Source organism: Narcine bancroftii, chromosome 13 (genome assembly GCF_036971445.1).
Source record: "Narcine bancroftii isolate sNarBan1 chromosome 13, sNarBan1.hap1, whole genome shotgun sequence".
Taxonomy (NCBI): Eukaryota; Metazoa; Chordata; class Chondrichthyes; order Torpediniformes; family Narcinidae; genus Narcine; species Narcine bancroftii.
The window spans coordinates 55,178,141-55,202,213 of NC_091481.1; the positions used below are offsets into that span (position 1 = coordinate 55,178,141).

At 46.5% G+C, this 24,073-nt stretch overlaps 1 protein-coding gene and 1 long non-coding RNA gene across 2 annotated transcripts in view; one reads left to right on the forward strand and one right to left on the reverse strand.

Moving 5' to 3' along the window:
- LOC138748557 (voltage-dependent T-type calcium channel subunit alpha-1I-like) overlaps positions 1–24,073 on the reverse strand; it is a 283,178-nt gene that overhangs the window by 15,683 nt on the left and 243,422 nt on the right. The window contains 5 exon segments of the mRNA XM_069908966.1: positions 3,099–3,428; positions 9,317–9,438; positions 14,305–14,383; positions 17,685–17,755; positions 22,707–22,840. Of these exon segments, the coding sequence (XP_069765067.1) occupies positions 3,099–3,428; positions 9,317–9,438; positions 14,305–14,383; positions 17,685–17,755; positions 22,707–22,840 (736 nt within the window).
- LOC138748558 (uncharacterized) lies at positions 8,525–23,727 on the forward strand. Its single transcript, XR_011348157.1, has 3 exons — positions 8,525–8,951; positions 20,919–20,991; positions 23,481–23,727. It is a non-coding gene; the product is annotated as an uncharacterized lncRNA (long non-coding RNA).

The window sequence follows — 24,073 nt, forward strand, 5'->3', positions numbered from 1 at the left end:
GTTTCCTTTGGAGTTCTGAAACCGTGGACATAATGAGTCAATTAGAAACGAATAAAACAGTGGTTTTCAAACTTTTTCTTTCAACCTTCATTTCACCTTAAGCAATCCCTTACTAATCACAGAGCACTGATGGCATAGGGATTACTTAAAGTGGTATGTGAGTGGGAAGAAAAAGTGTGAAAATCATTACTCTAAACATTTCCCTTTTCACCATTAACCCATGTCCTCTGGTTTGTATCTCACCTCCCCTCAGTGGAAAAAGCCCATCTATATTTACTCTGTCTATCCACCTCCTAATTTTGAAATACCCCTATCAAATCTTCCCTCATTCTTCTACAATCCAAGGGATCAAGTCCTCACCCTAACCCTAACCCTACTTTGAATTGATCTTTCCATTGAGCTTCCAAACTAGGGGCCACTGCAGGCATCACGTCCACTCAATGTACTGTTTTCCCCTCCACGGATGTTGGGAAATTTTAAGGGACAGGTGTTCGGAAAAGTGAGTTGATCAAACCTCACCAGCATCTGTGTGAAGTTTTTGATACCAGTTCTGATGTGAAGATTGCCTTCCCTTATATTAGACTCTCTCTCACACACACACACACACACACACACACACACACACACACACACACACACACACACACACACACACACACACACACTCACACACACACACACACACACACACACACACTCACACACACACACACACACACACACACACACGAGTTGGGATAAACGGGTGTTTTTCTGGTTGGCAATCAGTGGTGAGCTGGGGCCATAGGGGATGGTGCTGGGCCCACAACTGTTCACTATGTAACTATGTATATTAACGATCTGGAAGAGGGGACAGAATGCAGAGCAGTAATTCTCAAACTTTTTCTTTCCACTCACACACTATTTTAAGTAATCCCTATGTGATTAGTAAGGGATTGCTTAATGTGGGATATGGGTGGAAAGAAAAACTTTAAAAACCACTGTTTTAATCGTACCTGATTGACTCATTATGTGCACGGTTTCAAAACTCCAAAGGAAATGGGCCAATGACAATTTTTCTCAAGCAAAATATTTCAGTAACAATTGGGTCTAGAGCAGTGATTCTCAACCTTCCCTTCCCACTCACATCCCACCTTAAGCAATCCCTTACTAATCACAGAGCACCGATGGTATAGGGATTACTTAAAGTGGGATGTGAGTGGAAAGAAAAAGGTTAAGAACCACTGTTGAAGTGGATCTAAGTTTGCTGATGACACTAATTTGTGGGGAAAAACAAATTGTGCAGAGGATGCGGAGAGTCTGCAGAGAGCTATTGACAGGTTAAGTGAGTGGGCAAGTGTCAGACAGATAGAGCACAATGTGGATACATGTGAGGTCATCCATTTGGCAGGAAGAATGGGAGACCAGAGTATTATTTAACTGGCAAGCGATTGCAGCGTGCTGCCATGCAGAAGGACCTGGGAGCCCTTGTGCATGAATTGCAAAAGGTTGGTTTGCAGGCGCATGTGAGGAAGGCAAATGGAACGTTGGCCTTCATTGCTGGAGGGATTGAATTTGGCAGTGGGAAGGTTATGCTGCAACTATACAGGTAATGGTGAGGCCACATCTGGAGGACCATGTGCAGTTCTGGTCTCCTTACTTGAGGAAGGATGTACTGGCTTTGTAGGCGGTGCAGAGGAAGATCACCAGAAATGACGGGGTTAGCCAATGAGGAGAGATTGAGTCGTCTGGGACTGTACTTGCTGGAATTTAGAAGAAATTATGAAAAGGCATAGATAAGATAGAGGTAGGTAAGTGGTTCCCATTGGTGGGGGAGACCAGAACTAGGGGACATGGCCTCAAGATCCAGGGGAGTAGATTTAGGATGGAGATGAGCAGGAACTGCTTTTCCTAGAGGGTGGTGAATCTGTGGAATTTGCTACCCATTGAGACAGAGGAGGTAACCTCAGAAAATATATTTAAGACAAGGTTGGGTAGGGGAATTAAGGGAGATGGGGAAAAGGCAGGTAGATGGAGATGAGCCTATCATCAGATCATCCATGATCTCATTGAATATGGAACAGACTCAATGGGCCAGATGGCCGACTCCTGATTCTATTTCTTACATTCTGTTTAAGCTCCAGTAGCCAATTTGTCCTTCTTTGACCTAGAATCAAGTTGCTGACCAGAGCTTTCTTTGAATGTATTGTTACTTGAGGGCAGTTCCCCTCGTGACAGACAGAACTTTGTATCTGCCCACAGAAGGCTCTCATTTCAACTCTGGCTGAGACCTTCACCTTGGCCCAACTAATCCCATCCTGACTGAGCCACCAACTATAGGGAGAACTGGCTGGTAATCAAAGCTTGGGGTGAGAGAGGGATATCTGGTATTTGTTGGGTGGCACAGTGGGAGCAGTGGTTAGAGCAACGCCTTTACGGCGCCAGCGATCGGGACCGGACTGGGGTTCGAAACCCACACTGCCGTAAGGAGTTTGTATTTTCTCCCCGTGTCTGCGTGGGTTTTCTCTGGGGGATCCAGTTTCCTCTCACCCTTCAAAAACATACTGTGGTGTAGGTTAATGGGGTGTAAAATGGGGGGCACGGACACATAGGGCCGAATTGGTCTGTATATCTCAATTTAAATTTAAAAAAATGTTGGTTCTTCATTGAAGAACCTCCAATTTTACAAGACAAATGACTATATCCAGAAAGAGCATCTGATTGAGATCGGGTAAAGAGACTGCCCCCATTAATGAATGATTCGAATACCAGTTCAAAGTGAAGGCCAAACAGCACTCAGAATGTGAAAACAAATATTTTTTTTGAACGCAAAGCATAACTTGGATTAAATTGGCATCTGTAAAGGAGGAGAAATTCAGAACTTTAAAAGAGAATTGAATAGCCACTTGAGGGACTATAATTTACAGAGCTATGGGAAATTAGGATTTTTCTCCAATGAGCTGACACAGATTGGAGGGGCTGAATGGCTTCCTGCTATCCTGCAGTGACAAGATGATGCTCTGGCAGTAAAGTCAATGACAGGGTTCCAGGGAGAAGGTAGGATGTACACAAATGCAACATTAGCATGTCATACTGACGTGTGATGAGGTTGGGTTTACCTGTGCGGGTGAGATATGTTTCCCTGGATCCAGCCTCTCTCCTTTCTTCTTGTGGCTGTTGTCTGGGCTGGGCACAGCGCCAGAGGTAGACGGGCTCGCCGACGGGCCGCGCAGGCCCTGGGCAAGCTCCAACTCAATCTCGGCGTCCAGCTCCGCGTCCTCCAGGGCCTCCTTGTTGCTATCGTCCAGATGCTTCATGAGGACGGCCACCACCACGTTGATCAGCACAAACTGGGCCGTCAGCACGAAGCTCACGAAGTAGAGTGGCGAGATGAGCTGGAGATTGCTGAGGCAACTGCGGTCGTCATTGGAGCATTCACGGAGTGTGTCCTGGGGGGGAGGGGGGGGGGGGAAACAGCAACAATACCATCAACTCTCTATTTGATAAACAGCCCCAGGCCCTCCAGAGAAGAGCCATCCAAACAGACTTGACATTGTGAGGAGATTCTGGGCCAGATGATTGAATGTTCAGTCAAAGATACAAGCTTTAAATTTTTTAATTCCATTTGGTTCCAAACTTTCAAAAACTGATGATCCACAGTAAAATCTTTATTCTGGTATAAAGGTGTTTTCATTGAAATCTTTCCTTCTCCACCTATCTAATAATCATTTTTATTCCATAATTCAATTAAAATTGGTGGGTCTATACCAATTAGTAATTTTGAGTTCCATTTATAAATAAATTCCATAATAGATCTTTCCACCAATTTTGTCCAACTCTATCTTAGTAAATTTTGTCACATCAAACATTGCATGAATAAATTTTAATTGTGTCGCTCTACAGTAATTCTGAAAGTCGTCAAGTTGTAAACGTCCCAAATGGATAGGATAGATGTAGGAAGGTTTTTTGAGCTGGCCGGGGAAACTAAACTGAGAGGACACAGTCTCAAGGACAGAGATGAGGAAAAATAGTTTTTCCCAGAGAGTAGTGAATGTTCGGAATTCTCTAACCAGGGAAGTAGTTGAGGCTGCCTCATTAAACATATTTAAAATTCGGTTAGATAAATTTTTACATGATAGAGGAATTAGGGGATATGGGGAGAAGGCAGGTAGGTGGAGTTAGGTCATAAATTAGATCAGCCATGATCGTATTGAATGGCGGAGCAGGCTCGATGGGCCATTTTTGGCCTACTCCTGTTCCTACTTCCTATGTTCCTATATTCCTATGTAATTCAAATTTCCATGTCAATTTTTCCAAAGATACCCTATTCATCTCTCTTTTAAGCTTTAAGATTGAGATTGACTATGCATCAAATTGAATTTTTGCATTTGTCTTTGACGGTTTCTAAAAAGTGTTCAGCTATTACATGGAAATCGGACTCAGTTTTAGGGATGGAAAGATGGCATATAATGAAATGAAAGCCTGTTTTCCGTTAGAAAAGATTACATATAATTTGAGAGACAAAATATTTTTTCTTTGCTAAAGTTTGGAGCCCATATCTGAAGATTATTGGTGTTAGAATTTGATCTCTCGGATCCAGTCCGATGGATGCCACCGCTCCTTCAACCAAGAAGTTTTAAAAGTGATTGTACTAGATGATGATTTCCTCTTTCCCTCTTTGTCGGCAGGGAAGGGAGGAGGGAAGGTATTAGTGGGGTAGTTGGGGAGGGTCTTTTTTAATATAAAAATGATTATGTCTGTATTAAAATGTCATAACTAATGTCACATTATGTGATTTTTAAACTTTAAATAAAATATTTTTAAAGAAGATACAAGCTTTAAGGAGGTTAGAGAGCTGGAGAAACCTAGGGAAGGGGGATGGGGGGTGGGAATCTCCAGAACCAAGAACAAAGACAGTTTAAATTGAAGATATATTTGGAGATAAGCATGATTCTAACACCAATAATTTTCAGATATGGGCTACAAACTTTCGCAAAGAAAAAATGGAGTATGGAGTTGAAATACAAAATTGTGCCGAACGTGTCCCTAACTTCGAATTTACCAGGCTTACCCATAGCCCTCTATTTTTCTAAGCTCCATCCAAAAGTATCTTAAAAGACCCTCACGTATACGCCTCCCCTACCTTTGCCGGAAGCCCATTCACTCGCTACTCTGCATAAAAAACATACCCCTGACATCTCCTCCCTGTCCTCTTGTGGCAACCATTTCAGTCCTGGGGAAAAAAAGCCTCTCATGATCCACACGATCAATGCCTCTCATCATCTTAAACACCTCTATCATTCCTCCGGACTGAGTCGAGGCTGAGATCATTAGATCTCTGAACCTTAAGGATGGGGAACAGAAAAGAAAGTGGTGCCGAGTTAAAAATCAGATCAGCACAATCTTACTGAATAGTGGAGCTGGGGGGGGGGGGTGGTGGGGTTGATTGGCTCACAGCCTCTCCCACTTCTTAGGCTTTGATGAAAGATGATACATCTGAGAGTAGGGCACTCAGATGGTGGGATGTGAGAGTTCACAGCGAGCTTGGTCAGTGCAGGACAAGTGAGTAATTTGTGTCCATCCAACACTGAGAGGACATGTTACAGCTCCAGAGACCTGGGTTCGAATCCAGCACTGTCTGTAAGGAGTTTGTACACTCTCCCTGTGGGGGTTCTGGTTCCACCCATGATCCAAATGCGCATGGGGTGAAGGGGGAGGGTGGTGTTGTAGGTTAATTGGATGTAATTGGGCGGCATTGGCTTATGGGTGAAAAGGCCTGTTACTGTGCTGTATTACTAAATTTTAATTTAAATTGCATTCAGTTTTCTGCCTCTGCTTGATTTAGTTCCTTGAGCACATCCTTAAGGTTCAGAGATCTCAGCCTCAACTCAGTCAATCACTCCAGAGCAGTAGTTTTCAAACACTTTCTTTCCACTCACGTCCCATCTTAAGTAATCCCTATGCCAACGGTGCTCTGTGATTAGTCAGGGATTGCTTAAGATGGCCTGTGAGTGGAAAGAAAACACTTGAAAACCACTGCTCTAGAGCAATGACTCACGAACCTTTGAGACAAAGGGTCATCTTGAATGGCAACTCCGTATTCCAAAATCATGCCCTGTATTGTACCAGACCAGCAACAATGAAGATTCACCAAGACAATGGTATTTTCAAAACAATAATTTTTATTAATAACTATTAATATCATAACACTTAACTCTAACTTAACCCCACTATGTGCAAATGAATATGTGTGTGTGTGTGTGTGTGTGTGTGTGAATGTGAGTGTGTGTGTGTGTGTGTGTTTGTGTGTGTGTGTGTGTGCACACGCGCACGCGTATGGGGCAAAACCCAAACCATTGCAGTTCAGGCATCATTCTGAAGAGATGATTTTAAAGTTCCGTTAGTTTTGTTTTGAAACTCAGATTCTCTAAATTGTTGCTCAACAGCAATTAAGGAGTAAGTGTGAGACATCAGACTTCTCAAGTCTGTGGAGTCATTTTCAGAGCATTGTTTCTTCACGAGTGATTTCCTCTCTTGTATGGAGGTTTCAGTACTTGTTTTATTTCCATGATGATTTCATAAACCCAGGCAAGGGTTACACAATGTGCCATATAGCAATGGACATAGCAGGACTGCCCTCTCTCTCTTAAAGAGACAGTTGGAAGTGGTTATTTGAAAGCCACTGATTCTGTGTTCTCCTTTCACCAGAAGTAACACATAACTATACAAGCACCTTCTTCAGGTCTCAAAATGTGTCTGGTTTTCAGTAATGTCTCTGGTTTGGTTTTCAGTAATATCCTCTCTTTAAATATCTTTAATCATGTGACATGACATCATTGCTGTTTTTGAAGTTTAAATTCCAAAGGTTTATGAGTGGATATAACTCTGGATTGTCTGCTAAGCACAGGTAATGAGTGTTCCTATTGTTTTCAACGGAGAATAAGACTTTTATGACTGTTTCCAACTTTGAATCAGCAGTCACCCTGTCTCTTTAAGAAAACAGGCCTCCAGCAGAACAATAGGCCCTTTCAAACAGCTGTGTAAAATAGAGTTAACAGGGCAATTGGCCCAGTTAGCGACCTAGTTATGCGGCAGTTAGAAAGGGTCTGACCTGGTAAACTCCTTTTGGAACCCGACCCTGGTTCCTGACCTACCTCAGAGGGAGTCAGGGAACCCGGTTAAACTTACCCCAGGATGTGTCCACAGGTGATTTGAAAACGAAAATGGCCAACCTGCTTATTCCAGTGATGTCAACGCTTGCGTCTGTGCGTCATCGGGCAGCCAGCACCTGAGCATCCGGCAGTCCTTCCGGTGAGTACATGATGCATCACTGTGGGGCGGGATTCCCCCTTAAGTCGCAGGGTTGGTGATTTAATGGGCCAATCCCCCTACAAAGTTGCTTCCAGCAGCTTTGCCCCAGTAATTGCACCTGGGTCCCAGGAGGGCGACCCAGGTGCTGCAGTTTAAAAGATGCTGATGACGAAGCAGACTTTTCGACATCCAAAATAGTTTCTCTCTCTGACTGTAATTGTGTGTCTGTGTGTAATCCTGTCCACCCATAAAGTAACTTTACTGAAATATTTTATTACTAAAGGTTAATAAGAACATAATTACATCGATGCCCCTTTATTCAACGTTACCCCATTGGGGAAAGCACCTTCCTATCATCTACCAATCCATTCACTGCTCGAAACTGTGCCTATTCAAGTTGATCTTATTACCACTCCTTGCAGACTCTGTGAGTCTGGATTAACTGGTTGGCGTAAGGGCAGCATGGGTCGGCATGGTGGTCAGCGTAAAGCTGTTACAGCACCAGGGATCAAGTCTGGGATTCGAATCCTGCGCTGTCTGTAAGAGCTTGTACATTCTCCCCGTGTCCGTGTGGGTTTTCTCTGGGGACTCTGGTTTCCTCCCACTGTTCCAAATGTACCAGGGGTGTAGGTTAATTGGGTGGAACAGACTTGAGGGCCGAAAAGGCCTGTTACCATGCTGTACGTCTAAAAAAATGTACAGAACCAATTCAGTAAAACACTGAGCATGTTACAATGTTTAGGCCCTGATTCCTATCTCTCGGTTTCAACATTTGGCTAGAGTCTCATATAGTCCAGCACTCCCAGCACGGTATTCCCTCAACTCTCACACACAGGCAGGTTCACACCAACACAAGAGAGAATCTTACACAGATGCACGGACACACACAAAGAGGGAGAAACCATACTTTGGCTCATAAGGCCGTTTTATAAAGTAAATAATCCGAATGTGAAGGTGGAGATTCTCCGCCCTGGTAATGGGAAACACCTTCATAAATGGTCCATGAGCAGCTGCAAGGGGGCAACTCCAATCCCTCTCCAAGGTAGTGTTAGAGGAGGAGTGGGGCGCTTCACCTGGCTGCATGAAAATACATCCACTGCAAGCAGCTGGCTAGGGGTGGGCTGATGATGTCACAATAACACTGTCTGCCCGCGACCCGATTCACTTCTCTCTTTCCCTCTCACTCACCCCTCTCCCTCCGTGACCCCCTCAGGGACGGCGTGGCTGAGGGGGGCCATCAGGGTGGTGGTGGGGTGTTTGACAGGGGCAGCCAGGCTGGCGGAGGCCATCAAGGGCGGCAGGTCCGGCACAGACGTCAGGGAGAGGGCTGTGACAGCCCTGCCAGCTGCTCCGGCCTTCGGCACCTCCCTGGGCCGTTTTGGACTTCGGGGCCGCTCGTCAGTGTCAGTGGATCAATACACGGCAGAGCAATGGCTGTCTGTCGTATCCATAATCCCCCACGCAGCTGGAACCATTCCGGGAAACACAGCTGCGTGGGGGATTATGGGAAAGGAAGACGGCCATTGCTCTGCCACGTATTTATGAAGGGCGGCGTAATGGCAACAGTCACCCCACCTGCAGCAGATCTGGACCATGCACCGAGGCACCGCTCCACATAAAAGCAGTGATGGAACGCCCTTTTAGGGTTGCTCCATAAACAGGTAAGTTTAAAATTTTTATCCATGTTTGAATCCGGCGTGAAATGGAGGTCCACCATAAAAATACCCATAGAGGCACATAGTCTGAGAGGGATATTTCTGCACCCTGTCAGAGTACACAGAGCTGGCCAGTTGTTTGCAAGATGCCAGCCTCGCACCAGGAGGTTCTGCTACACTTGTTCAACAGGCTAATGAATGGAAAATGAGTGAAACATGATAGCCTGTGGACTCTGTGATTGTAGTCGACACACTGAAACGCTGGAGGAACTCAGCCGGTCTTTTCAGCACCTATAGGAGACAGAGATACACTGCCGATGTTTCAGGCCTGAGCCCTTCAAGGAAAAGAGAATGAATGCAGAGCTTCCTACCTTCATTATCCCGTTCCAGTTATCTCCAGTGGACACCTGGAACAATGTCAGGAACGCCATTCCGAAGTTTTCGAAGGTGGCGTGGCGGCTCATTCCCTCACACGGATGGTCTTCATTGCAAACTTGGCAGGAGAAAAGGAGGAAAAAAATAGTCAGGGGTAAAACACGAAAGCCTGCAGGCACCGTGGTTGAAGTACAAATACAATGCAGGAGAAACTCAGCAGGTCAAACAGTGCACTTTATGTCGCAAAGATAAAGACACAGAACCAACGTTTCAGGCTTGAACCCTTCATCAAAGTATGAACAAAAGGTGGGCAGGCACCTGGACAAAATAGTGGTGGGGAGGAGCACGGTCCCACAGGCAGGAGGTAATAGGTGGATAAGGGAGGGAGGGAACAGCAGTAAACAGGGGGAGGGGAGATGGTTCTGTGAATGGAGAAGGAAGGGGATGGAGAGCTGAAGGAAAGAGGGATAGGGAAGAGAGGGAGAATGGGGAGTGGGCTAGTAGAAACTGGAAGAGTTGATGTTAATGACATTCGGTTGGAAAGTGCCCAGATGGTGTCGCTGCTCCAATTTAAGGGTGGCCTTGTTTGGCAGTCCACGAGGCCGTGGACAGACATGACAGCGCGGGAGTGGGACGCAGGTTGAAATGGTCAGCCCCTGTCTCTGATGTGACAGCGCGAAGGTGCTCGGAGAAGCGGTCTCCCAGTCTCTCTGATGTAGAGACAGCTACAAATGGATGCGGTCGATGGCTCCTGTGGATACACAGGCGAAGTGCTGCTTCACTTGGAAAGACTGTTTGGGGCCCCAAATGAAGGTGAGCGAAAAGATGTGGGTGCGAGTGTGGCATTTCCTGTGTGGCCGCAGGGGAAGGTAATGGGGCGGGGGGGCTGGGGTGGGGGTGAGCGATTGGCGGGGAGGGATGAGTGGACAAGGGAGTCACAGAAGGAGTGGGGAGGAGAGGGTGTGATAGGATCGTGCAAGTGACGGAAGTTACTGAGGATAATGTGTTGGGATGATGGCTTCCTAGCAGCTGGGAGTCTTGATCTGATGGGAAGTGATTCCAACATTGAACAGATGAGATTCATGGGGCTGGGAAGTTCCCTGTGAATGCAGCACCAACTCCCCACTCCCTTCCTGGCTGTGAGAGTGTCAGCTGCATCCGTGGCAAGAGTTAAAATCTCCAGGTAGCAGGATGAGATGTGATTAAAAAAAAATTACAGTACTTCTTTTGCTTTCTGCTGGTAACTTCCATTGCAGAAATGTCATTGATTAATGGGAGAGCCAAAGGTTATGGAAAGAAAGCAGGGGATTGGAACTGAGAAGATAAATGCATTAAGCTTGATTTGAATGGCGGAGAGACACGATGGGCTGAATAGCCTAACTCTGTTCCTATATCTCAGGGTGTTACGGTATTATACAACTGGAGATCAGCTTTGCCTGAAAGAATGCTGCACTGTGATCTGTCTAGTTGACAGGCATAACTAGTGACCTATCATGGACACACATCTCCTCACTTGTCAGGAAGACTGAAGCGGGCAAGGCTACCATTACGTCAGCCTTCTACAGGAGCTCTATCAAGAGCGTTCCACCCGGCTGTGTCTCAGGGTGGTATGGTTGCTGTAGAGAAATGGATTGAAGGTCAATCCACAGAACCATAAGAGCGGCAGAGAGGATCACTGGAGTCTCCCTCCCCGCAACCATCTCCACAGCATCTACTGGGATCGTTGTCTGAAGAGGGTGCGCAAAATCATCGAGGACCCCTTCCACCCTGCACACAGCAGTCTTTCAACTGCTCCCGTCGGGGAAGAGATACAGGAGGATCAGAGCCAGAACCACCAGGCTGGGGAACAGCTTCTTCCCACAGGCAGTGAGAACGCTGATCGTCCAAAGGAACCCCGCTCACACTGAAGCCTCTGAGACTCTTGCATTTACAAAGCAATACTTATTAATTTATCTGAAGACTTGTCCTGTATGTGTGCTGTTTGTCTGTATGTGTGTTACATCTGGTTGTGTGTCTACGTGTTTTGCACCGAGGACCGGAGAACGCTGTTTTGTCGGGTTCCAATCAGATGACAATAAACTTGACCTGACTTGATTTTGCCTACTTCTGAGTGGCTGAAGGGAAATTTGAGCCATTGGTGTCAAAGTCTCTCAGATTATGTCAACGGTGTTACACCCAAAATTCACCTGCAGAATCATTTTCAATCTGACTACTCTGGCAAACGTCAATTCTTATTACCTCCCTGGTTTTGCTCATCTGTTTTCTTGCACCTCGCCATTTAAAGGTCCAACACTCGACTGCATTCTTTGTCCTCCTGAGGTTTCCCGCTGTGTCAAAATGGACGTGTAGCTGCCTGCACTTCGTTGCCTGTGGAAGTCACGGTGACTCCAGGCAATCAGGACTTTCCAGGCACCTGCTACTGATCATTTGACCCACAACTCCATATGTTGTGAAGGAGGGCGAGGACCAAAGATTCCAGAGAAAATCCACGAAGACACGGGGAGAACCTGCAAACTCCTTACAGACAACTTGGGATTTGAACCCCAGTCCCAATCTCTCAACAGAGGAGACTTCACCGGCTTTTCCTGAATGGAACCGAAAAAGATAGACTGGGGACCTGTGTTACAGGCTATCCCAAGGTGCAGATGTTTATACAGTGTATTTATGCACCATTATTCCTTGAAGAAACCGTCTTGGCAACCTTCTGGCCGGTGCTGAAGCCTTGGAAGGATTTTACGACTCTTCTGCAGAGTAACATGGCTCCTGCCAGGTGCTTCTCTTTACCAGTTTGGTCTGATGGACTTTGAGTCAGGTCAAGTTTATTATCATCTGATTGTACAAGTAGAACCAATGAAACAGTGTTCTCTGGTCCTTGACACACAACCAGACCTAACCCATATTCGACAAATAATACACATGCAGGACAGTATAAAAATAAATATTGTTTCATGAATCAGAGAGTCTCGGAGGGCAAATGCGAGCCGTTCCTTTGGTCGTTCAGCCTTCTCACTGCCCATGGGAAGAAGCTGCTCCTCAGCCTGGTGGTGCTGGCTCTGATCTTCCTGTATCTTTTCCCCAATGGGGGCAGCTGAAAGATACCGTGTGCAGGGTGAAAATGATATTGCATGCCGTCTTCAGACAACGGTAGGTCACGTCGATGGGCAGAGGGGAGGGAGACTCCAATGGTCTTCTCTGCCACTCTCATGGCCCTGTGGATTGACCTCCGATCCATTTCTCTGCGATGTGGCCCGCCAGGAGCTCCTGTGGAAAGATGGCACAATGGTGGGCCGCTTCAGCCTGCCCGGGAAGTGCTGCTGCTGTCGCGCTTTCCTGACAAGCAGGGACATGTTGTGTGTCCACGCTCTCCCATCATCGCAGCAACCCCTCCGTTGACCGGAAGAGTGCTGCCTGCATTGTGACGTGGACTGAATGCTCAGGTTGCAGCTGTAAGAACTTGGCACAGATCAGTAAAGTAGCACAGACTGAAACCATCCTGGTGTGGCACTTCACCAAGAAACCTGACAAGCCTCACATTAACAGATTGTGCTGCTTTTGGGACTTCGTCAAAAGGCATTAGGGTGACACACAACGCAGTTCTAATCCTATCAAAGTACAGCAGGCCAACCTGCAGACTGAGGTGGTGTTTCAGATTTCCCAAAGTACTTGTTACAATGGAAAGTGCAGTCATTATAATTTTGTAATGTAGTCTACTTATCCACTGCAAACACCCACAAACTGTAATGTGCAAATCGCTGGATAATCTGTTCCAATGATCATGGATATTTTCCTCACACATCAACTTGCCATTTTAAATCTCTGAAATTCAAATCAATTTTACTTATTCTTGGAATCTACTGGCACCCTTCTCATTGGCCTGAAGACTGAGAATTTAGCAGATTGAAGATTCAAGATTCAAAATTCCTTTGTATGTAATATTACGCAAAATGTCCTTTTGCCAGCCGTACGGAGTTTCCTTTAGGATTGCCTGCTGCCCCTTGCATTAAGAGAGGAAGAGATCCTCTTCAGAGTCTGTGGATTCACCTCCAGCACTCCTGCAGCCTCAGCAGCTGTCTGATCCGTTGGTGACCCGAGCTCCAGATCCAAACCTCCAACACGGTCAGGGTGCCCTTTAGTGCCTGAGGCCCCCTTTGGGGGCCCATCCTGCCCTCAGCTCCCTCTTTGATCCCAGTTTTGATTCTGACACCTGATCCTGAGGTCCCCCTCAGCCAGTCTCCAGTGGCCCTCAGCTTTCGGAGTCCCTCGACGGCAAGTGACTGACTGCCTGCAGCCTATATGGCTCCTTCAGCCGGCAACCCCCTTGCTGCTTTGCTGCTGTCTGGTATGGTCATATTCTCTGCTTCTCCTTTCCAACATGGCGGGGTGTGAGGGGGGGGGGGAGGCGTAATGGGGTATTCTCCCTGCTCCCCTGGAATCTGAAACCCCCTGCGCCGCCACCTTGGGGTAAGACCCTACAGTTGGAGGATTTTAATTTAAAAAATGCTAGCTCCTTTAACAGCCTGTTTAAAGCCAGTACAGATCCTTGAGCTCTATGACTGGATGGTTGGACTCTGCGAAGCAGTGATGTATCTGTGCTCCCCGCTCTCCTGGGTCCACATCAGTGGCAGAGCAGTTCCAACAGAGCCGCCCATGTTTTTTGGATGTTGAGCTTAATGGCCCAGTCCTAAGACTTGTGTTAAGAGGTTAATTGGCTACTGAGAATTTTCCTGAACGTGTAGCCAGGTGGTACGACCTGGCCAGGATTAGTATGCGAGTAGAATAATACGGAGATGAGTGTGAAAGGGTGGCCAGAGTGGACTCAAAGGGCCAAAGGGCCTACTTGACTCTGGGGTCTCGTGGTTCGTTGACCTGGAACCGAGACAACGTGCAACTTTGGAAAGCTGCGGGGCTTGGACCCACGACCGATGGGTTGCCAGGTGACCGCAGCCACGTATCAGAGAGGTGAGGGAACCAGACGGTCACCTACCTAATTTACCAAACAGCTCAACTCCCAGTGCCGCATAGATGAAGAATAGAAGCATGAAGAGAAGCCCAAGATTTCCCACCTGGAAGAGGAAAGCAAAGAAAGTCAAATCTTGCCATTTACAAAATGCTAAAAGTTGGATACTTATCGAAAATCAACATCACTGGGCAGTAATGCTAAAATGTTAAAATACTAGAAACCCAAGCTGAACTCATAGTTGTCTCCTTAGAGCACAGTACAGACCCTTCGGCCCACAGTGTTGAACTGACCCAATGCCTTACTCTACCAACTGCTTAGAATTTCCCTACTGTATAACCCTTAATTTTTCTCACTTCCATGATTTAAAGTCTCAAAAGATTCTACTATCTCTGCCTCTACCATTGTTACTGGCAGTGCATTCCATGCATCCACAACCGTAAAGATTTATTGTTAGAGTACATCATTACATACAAGCCTGGGATTCCCTTCTCCTGCGGACCAGACAGAATTATCACTAACTGGGAGTGAAAAAAATAAACTGCACCCAGTGTAATCATATAAAGAACTGTCTCTTTCTTTGGCTTGGCTTCGCGGACGAAGATTTATGGAGGGGGTAAAATGTCCACGTCAGCTGCAGGCTCGTTTGTGGCTGACAAGTCCGATGCGGGACAGGCAGACACGGTTGCAGCGGTTGCAGGGGAAAATTGGTTGGTTGGGGTTGGGTGTTGGGTTTTTCCTCCTTTGTCTTTTGTCAGTGAGGTGGGCTCTGCGGTCTTCTTCAAAGGAGGTTGCTGCCCGCCGAACTGTGAGATGCCAAGATGCACGGTTTGAGGCGATATCAGCCCACTGGCGGTGGTCAATGTGGCAGGCACCAAGAGATTTCTTTAGGCAGTCCTTGTACCTCTTCTTTGGTGCACCTCTGTCACGGTGGCCAGTGGAGAGCTTGCCATATAACATGATCTTGGGAAGGCGATGGTCCTCCATTCTGGAGACGTGACCTACCCAGCGCAGTTGGATCTTCAGCAGCGTGGATTCGATGCTGTCGGCCTCTGCCATCTCGAGTACTTCGATGTTAGGGATGAAGTCGCTCCAATGAATGTTGAGGATGGAGCAGAGACAACGTTGGTGGAAGCGTTCTAGGAGCCGTAGGTGAAGCCGGTAGAGGACCCATGATTCGAAGCCGAACAGGAGTGTGAGTATGACAACGGCTCTGTATACGCTTATCTTTGTGAAGTTTTTCAGTTGGTTGTTTTTCCAGACTCTTTTGTGTAGTCTTCCAAAGGCGCTATTTGCCTTTGCGAGTCTGTTGTCTATCTCGTTGTCGATCCTTGCATCTGATGAAATGGTGCAGCTGAGATAGGTAAACTGGTTGACCGTTTTGAGTTTTGTGTGCCCGATGGAGATGTGGGGGGGCTGGTAGTCATGGTGGGGAGCTGGCTGATGGAGGACCTCAGTTTTCTTCAGGCTGACTTCCAGGCCAAACATTTTGGCAGTTTCCGCAAAACAGGACGTCAAGCGCTGAAGAGCTGGCTCTGAATGGGCAACTAAAGCGGCATCATCTGCAAAGAGTAGTTCACGGACAAGTTTCTCTTGTGTCTTGGTGTGAGCTTGCAGGCGCCTCAGATTGAAGAGACTGCCATCCGTGCGGTACCGGATGTAAACAGCGTCTTCATTGTTGAGGTCTTTCATGGCTTGGTTCAGCATCAAGCTGAAGAAGATTGAAAAGAGGGTTGGTGCGAGAACGTAGCCTTGCTTCACGCCATTGTTAATGGAGAAGGGTTCAGAGAGCTCATTGCTGTATCTGACTCGACCTTGTTGGTTTTTGTGCAGTTGGATAACCATGTTGAGGAACCTTGGGGGACATCCGATGCACTCTAGTATTTGCCAAAGCCCTTTCTTGCTCATGGTGTCGAAGGCTTTGGTGAGGTCAACAAAGGTGATGTAGAGTCCTTTGTTTTGTTCTCTGCACTTTTCTTGGAGCTGCTCGAGGGCAAAGACCATGTCAGTGGTTCCTCTGTTTGCGCGAAAGCCGCACTGTGATTCTGGGAGAATACTCTCGGCGACACTAGGTATTATTCTATTTAGGAGAATCCTAGCGAAGATTTTGCCTGCAATGGAGAGCAGCGTGATTCCCCTGTAGTTTGAGCAGTCTGATTTCTCGCCTTTGTTTTTGTACAGGGTGATGATAATGGCATCACAAAGGTCCTGAGGCAGCTTTCCTTGGTTCCAACAAAGCTTGAAAAACTCATGCAGTTTGACATGCAGAGTTTTGCCTCCAGCCTTCCAGACCTCTGGGGGGATTCCATCCATACCTGCTGCTTTGCCACTTTTCAGTTGTTCAATTGCCTTATATGTCTCTTCCCGGGTGAGGACCTCATCCAGCTCTATCCTTAGGGGCTGTTGAGCGAGCTGGAGCAGGGCGGAATCTTGGACTGAGCAGTTGGCACTGAAAAGAGATTGGAAGTGTTCTGACCATCGGTTGAGGATGGAGATCTTGTCGCTGAGGAGGACTTTTCCCCGTCTGTGCTGCGCAGCGGGCTTTGGACTTGGGGTGAGGGGTCGTACACTGCCTTTAGAGCCTCGTAAAAACCCCTGAAGTCGCCAATGTCCGTGCTGAGCTGGGTTCGCTTGGCGAGGCTAATCCACCACTCATTTTGGATCTCCCGGAGTTTGCGCTGAAGATGGCTGCATGCGCGACGGAAGGCTTGTTTCTTCTCTGGCCAGGACGGCTTTGTAAGGTGAGCCTGGTGGGCAGCTCGCTTCTTTGCCAGCAGCTCCTGGATTTCCTGGCTGTTTTCGTTGAACCAGTCCTTGTTTTTCCTGGAGGAGAAGCCCAGTACCTCTTCAGTGGATTGCAGTATGGTAGTCTTCAGCTGATCCCAGAGGGTTTCAGGGGACGAGTCCGTGAGGCGGATTGCATCCTCGAGCTTTGCTTTGAGGTTTGCCTGGAAGTTTCCTCTCACTTCGTCTGACTGTTATATGCAATGTTTTATTTAGTTTGTGTAACTGTCCTTCTTATCGAATTGTTCCTTTTTTGTTTGTATAAATTCTTTATTAAAATTAATAACTATTTTAGAAAGAAAAACACATTCTGTGCTGCCTACAGATTTTTGTTTAGCTGTTCCGTGGATCAAACCATGTGATGTGTAGCGCGAATAAAAGTTCTCACGACTGGAAGGAGAACATACACGTTTATTAGCTTATAACTGAGGGTAGGGTCTTCAGAAGGGCTCAGGATCCAGGTGGGAAATCAATGTTATATATGGGCAGATGGGAGCAGAGCCGAGAGGCAGAGCCAACCATCAGTACAACACACCATCAGTGAATCTCAGTTCACTGCAGTACCCAGTTATTTGAGACTCATGATATTATTTGGTATAGAGGCCTAAGGCCTGTTGGCTCACCTGAGGCAGAGCTTGTACCACAGTGTCCAGGAGGGCTCTCATACCAGTCGCCATCTTTAGCAGCTTCAGCACTGATAAAGACAAAACAGGAAGACTGGGTGAGATGAAGGTTTTGTACCACATTGCAGCTGTTGGGGTGAATGACCTCGACGAAAGAAATGAGCAGGAATCAGCCGTCTGGCCTGTTGAGCCTGAAATATTTTGCTTGAGAAAAATTGCCCATTTCCTTTGGAGTTCTGAAACCGTGCACATAACGCGTCAATGAGATATAATTAAAATAGTGGTTTTCAACCTTTTTTTTCCCACTCTCATCCCACCTTAAGCAATCCCTTAATGATGACAGAGCACTGATGGCCTAGGGATTACTTAAGGTGGAATGTGAGTGGAAAGGAAAAGGTTAAGAACCTCTGAGGTAGCCAGTCAATGTCTTTTTCCCGGTGTAAAATGTCATATACCAGAGGACTTGCACTTAAGATGAGAAGGAGAAAATATAGAGGAGATGTGCAAGTTAAGTTTTTTTTGTAGAGTGCCTGGAACAGTGGTGGAAGCAGATTTGATGGCAACACTTATGGGGTTTTAGGGCAGATAGTGGGGGAGTACAGACAGGTGGGAGAGATATGGTGTAAAAGGTCCATTCCTGTTCCGTATTATGTTATGTTTGTAACTTAGGTTGCATTTGACTTCAAAGAGCTTGGTCCATTGTCTACGAGTAGGGCCTGTTACTCCTATGAGCAAAGGTTCACTTCAGGAAAAACTAGTGAATAATACAGTGGTCTTCAGAAGGGCGAAGAAGCATTGGAGGGAGCTGTGGCGGAGATCGGTGTGGAGTACGGACCAGATAGACTAAATGTTCTTTCAGCAGCTGTAATAAAGCCACGAATAAAGCTCCCATGAATGGGTTTGATGGGAGAGCCAGGTAACGATACCTTGACGAAGGGCTCAGGCCCGAAATGTTGGTTATACTGTCAAACCCCTGTTATCCGGAATTTAAGCAACTGGCAGCACCAAACAACCAGCATAAAAATCGAGGAAAATAAATTTAAAAATTAATAATTAAGAATAACATAAGAGGCAAAAATATGCAAGTTTCAAATTGTAAATGATCTCTGAAGTAACACATAAACCTTTGATGAAGATGGGAGCCAATATTCAGCATGAGTAGAGCCTTGGTCGGGCTTTGCTCATAGCAGCTGTTTAAATAAAGTTATGTGGAACAGCAATAGCGTTGCCCAGGATGAAGAGCTGCTTGACGCTGCTCGTTGTTGGTGTGACTCTCTTAAAGTGTCTCCTTATTCCTGCTTAGTAAGGGTCGCCCCGATCAGAGGCTTTATCTGTAAACGTGGGGGAGGGGGGTGTTTAATTATCTATAATGTTATTATTCATCTTTTGGGTGGTATCATGGAGAGGAGGAACCTGCAGATGCAGCGCCAGTTAAATGTTTTCAAAGAATGTGACTGAAATAAAGTAAAATGCTCTAAGGTTTATATATTCATGCAAGTGAAGTTTGCTCAGTGTAAGTACAGGAAAGTATTTTTGTCTTTGTCCAACACCATCTCATGCACCTCGCAATAGTGACAGGGAATGAATTTCTCTTCCTGAGGTCCACGTTCACCGTCTGAATTAAGCTTGAGGCTATGGTGCAAATGCCGCTGTAGCCTGGATCTCCCAGTGCCCCCCCCCCCCCCCCACATTTCAATTCCCCATCCCATTCCTTGCTGACGTGCCTGTCCATGGTCTCAGTCACTGCCAGAGTAACACCACCTGCAAACTGGAGGAACAACACTTGTCTGGGCAGCCTCCAACCGGGTGGCATTAACATCGACGTCTCCAGTTTCTGTTAAACCCTTCTTCCCCCGTTCCTTTCCCCAGCTCGCTCTTACTCTCTCTCTCTCTTCCCTGTTCCCCCCGTCTCCTTTCACAGAGCCAAAATCAATTCTCACCTCTCCTCTTCTCACATCCAATTAACAGCTTTTGTTGGTCTGGACTCCTCCCCCTGCCAGTCTCCTTCCTGTTTTCTGCTCCTTCCTCGGAGACGGCTCGGGCTCGAAACATTGGTAAAATATCTTTACCTCCCATGAGACCGGCTGAGATTCTCCAGCATTTCCAGGTGTTTTTGCTACAATCCACAGAGTTTCCTGTTTTACTCTGTGGTGAATTGTGAAGAGCATAGTTGTGGAGATAGAGGCCTCTTAAGTCAAGGTTGATGGGAGACAGCATTTATCGTCAGTAAGGGGTGTATCATGTGCTTTTATCACAGGGAAATTACACTTTGGGAAATTGTCTTGCGATTTTACATCCACGAAAATCAATCAAAAAATCATGGACTTTTTTCTGTGCAAGTTCTTGATGTGAATCCATGATGCTGGAGAAATTCAGCAGGTCAAACAGTGTCCTTTATATCGCAAAGGTAAAGATACAGAACTGACCTTTCGGGTTTGAGCCGTTCTCCAGCTTTGTGTTTTTACTTCGACCACGGAGTCTGCAGAGTTTTGTGTTTTACATCAAGTTCCTGATGTGCGTCAAAGGTCCGGACATTGAATATTTATGCTACTTAGAACCCAGCTGCCTAATGCAAGAAGAGATCATTTAAGTTTGGAGCCCACAAGAATTCAAAGGCAAGAAATTGATATTGGAGATTATCAGAGGTCCCAACTGCTGTCCTGTGGTTGGTCTTAGATGCCTGAGGGAAGGAAATTTTGGAGAAGGCTCTCTGGTTTGCTAATTGCGCTCACTGGAATTCCATGTGGATTGGGGCTAATCGAAGCAGCCTCTGTCAAAGGGCTGGTACCCCCACAAAGGGCCGGTTGGCATCGTACTCTGTCATGTGGAGCGTAGAAGGTTGAGAGGGGATTTGATAGAAGTATTTAAGATTATGAAAGGGATAGACAGAATGGATGTGGATAGACTATTTCCGTTAAGAGGAGGAAAGTTTAAAACAAGAGGACATGAGTTAAGAATTAAGGGGCAGAGGTTTAGAGGTAACATGAGGGGGAACTTCTTTACTCAGAGAGTGGTAGCTGTGTGGAATGATCTTCCGGGAGAAATAGTGGCGGCGGAGTCAATTGTATTATTTAAGAAAAGGTTGGACAGGTATATGGATGAGAAGAAGATGGAGGGTTATGGGCATTGTGCAGGGAGGTGGGACTAGAAAGGGGTGTTTGGTTCGGTGCGGACTAGAAGGGCCTAATGGCCTGTTTCCGTGCTGTAATTGTTATGTTATGTTATTCTTTAAAGGGCTGATCTGAGTGAGGCGTGTCACGACAAAGGATGTCGGCAGGTTGGTTCAACAGCAATCCTTGGACTCAGGGTAAGCCAGATTGGTCGTTTAATTTCAAAAAGGAAGTATTGTGACCCACCTGGAACAAACTTCCCAACTAATGGCGGAAATAGGCTATTCAGTACTCTTAGTCTGGCCTGCCATTTAATCATGAGCTGGTCCATTTTCCCACCAAGAGGTCAAAGTCAGTAGAAATTGTTTGAAAACAAGAAGGGTAGTTGGGTTAGTGACTGCCATAGAAGAGCTCAGGCCCGAAACGTCGACTGCACTTTACCTCCTGGCTTCTTGCTTCCCTCCACAGTGAAGGAAGTAAAATGTTGGGAGAAGACAGCAAAAATGCTGGGGGTTCTTTAATGGATCAACTGGCTCATTTTTCATCCACCTTTGTTTCTCCAAAGTTTTGGATGATGCATCCTCCATGCTCGTCCTCCTCCTCATCCCCTGTCTGTTGAAATTCCAGTCCATGTCCCAGTTTTTCCAGATCATTGTTCCCAGGGTGGTAACACCATGGACCTCCACTCTTCATCTTCGAGGAACAAACAGGCATTGGCGACTTGAGGAGAAGAACCCACATTGGCGACTGCGGCCAAGGATCATGCACCGTACTGCTGGAGACTGGCTGAAGGGGTACCAGGTATCAGGATCGGGATACGAGAGGAGGCTTCCTGATCGTTTCGGAGGTGCACATCTGGAGCCTGGGTTGCTGATGGTTTGGACCGAAAAGCTGCGGAGGCTGCGGGAGCGCTGGAGGCAAATCCATGGACACTCAGTGCCTCCAGGTTGGGGGGGGGGGGGGGGTGGGAGCTCTCGTTTCTCTTTTGCTTCTCTTTCTTTGGTTGTAAGGGGAGTTGGGCAATTTATGCTGATAGCAAATCTTTGTCTGCCTTAAGGTGGTTTTCAAACTTTTTCTTCCCACTCATATCCCACCTTAAGTAATCCCTATTCCGTTGTTGCTCTGTGATTAGTAAAGGATTGCCAATGTTTGAAAACCACTCTTTTAATCATCCCTCATTATGTGCACGGTTTCAGAACTCCAAAGGAAATGGGCCAGTGACAATTTTTCTCAAGCAAAGTATTTCAGTAACAATTGGGTCTGGAGCAGTGATTCTCAACCTTCACATCCCACCTTAAGCAATCTCTTACTAATCACAGAGTACCGATGGCATAGGGATTACTTAAAGTGGGATGAGAGTGGAAAGAAAACATTTGAGAACCACTCCGCTGGACTAAATGAGATTTCAAGTGATATTTGTATTATTACATGACAATAAAATTAACTTGAATCTTCTGCTACAGATTCTGATGCTCTAAACCTTGAGCTTCTTGCCTCCCTCATCACTGATCCTTGTGGAGCACACAATAATCATATCGACATGACGGAGCGATTAAATTACCAAAAACCTGACCATTACTGATACACGACTTGGCCAGGTTCCACGTACAGGAGCAAGTCCGGGCATGCTGGCCTTTATTGGGAAATCCGGGGAGGAGCCAAGGGAGGAGCAGGGAGGTTTGGACTGGCCACTCCATACATCTATGCAAATACCTTTCACAACAATCCTAAACTGGGAACGTGTGTGAAATGAGCAAAACGTTGGAAGAAAGAACACGATTAACATTGCTGAAATCCTATCAATCTTTTAAAGGGGATTTATTCTCCATTATGGAACTGTTTCTAAACCATTATCATACAATGGCCGAAGGATATTAATCCACGTGAGCATTTCAGCGAGGCTGCGGCCTACCTCTGGTGATTCGGAGGACCCTCATGATTCGGATGATGGTGGGATTAATGGGAAGGGCTGCACTGATCTCAATTTCCTCCAGTGTAATCCCCATGACGGACAGCAGGACAATCGCCAAATCGAGCTGGTTCCACCTGTGGGAGAGATGGAAAGAATAAATCCGGAAAGAAGTCTCTGGAAATAAGCAGGAGAATGGCAGGTTAAAGAGATTGGATATAGAAGGCGGTCCATTTTTGAAACAGAAATGTTCATTTCAGAGCTCACTTCATTTTCATTATCACGTCCGAAGCTTATAAAGTCCCAACAGACAGAGTTAGACACAGAATAAAGCTCCCTCTGTTCTGTCTTGTGGCCCACTCCAGGGAAGTCGAAATGCACAGTAAATTGCTGTGAGCCCCTGAAGTGCGTGTTTGGAAACAGAAAATGTTCCTAACAAGTCATCCTGCCGCAGAGGAGACGGACCTGAAACATTGAATTATTTTTTTATAATTCAGGGATACAGTACATTGGGCAGGCACTTCCAGCTGCCCAAATTCAACCACGTGCCCCACTAACCTCACCCCTTAGATCTTTGGAATGGTGGGGGGGTGGGGAGGATGCCCACGTGGAGATGGGGAGAAACTCCTTACGGACGGCGGGAATTTTGAACCCCATAGCTACAACACGCTATGCTAACCATGCCGCCATGTTTGGACAGAGAACCCCCTCCCCATCTCCCACTCCACAGCTGTTGACCCACGAGTATTCACAGCATTTCCTCTTTCTTCCTTTCAGATTTGAAACTTCTTGGTTTTGACAGATTTCTTCGCATTGCCCTGTCGAGTACTCCAAACATGAGCACGATGAGTCTCAAGGAGTTATGTCCGTGCTTGCGGGTCCCTGGAGAAGGATGATGCGGTATCCATGGTTACCCTGTTTTGTTTTTTTCTGTGACCGGTGGGCGCCACAGGCGCTCAAATATGCCTGGATGATGATATTGCATTAGAATTTGAACATGTAAATAGAGTGTAACTGGAAATAATGTAAATTTGTATTCATGTGATTTTGACAGACACACTTACAGACATACAGCCCAGTAACAGGCACTTTCAACCACGAGCCCATAGCGCCCAATTACACCCAATTGACCTACAACCCTGGTACGTTTCAAATGGTAGAAGGAAACCGGAGCCCCCCCCAACCACTGGAGGAAACCCCCACAGACACGGGAAGAAGGTAAAAATTCCTTACAGACAGTGCGGGGTTCAATCCTTGCACAATGGGACTGGAATGGTGTGTTCACCATGAATTCTTGTGTTCACCAAATAAACTACCTTTGTAATAGGAAACAAATCGCAGCAGTCTCGCTGTGACAGTGTCAGTCCTGT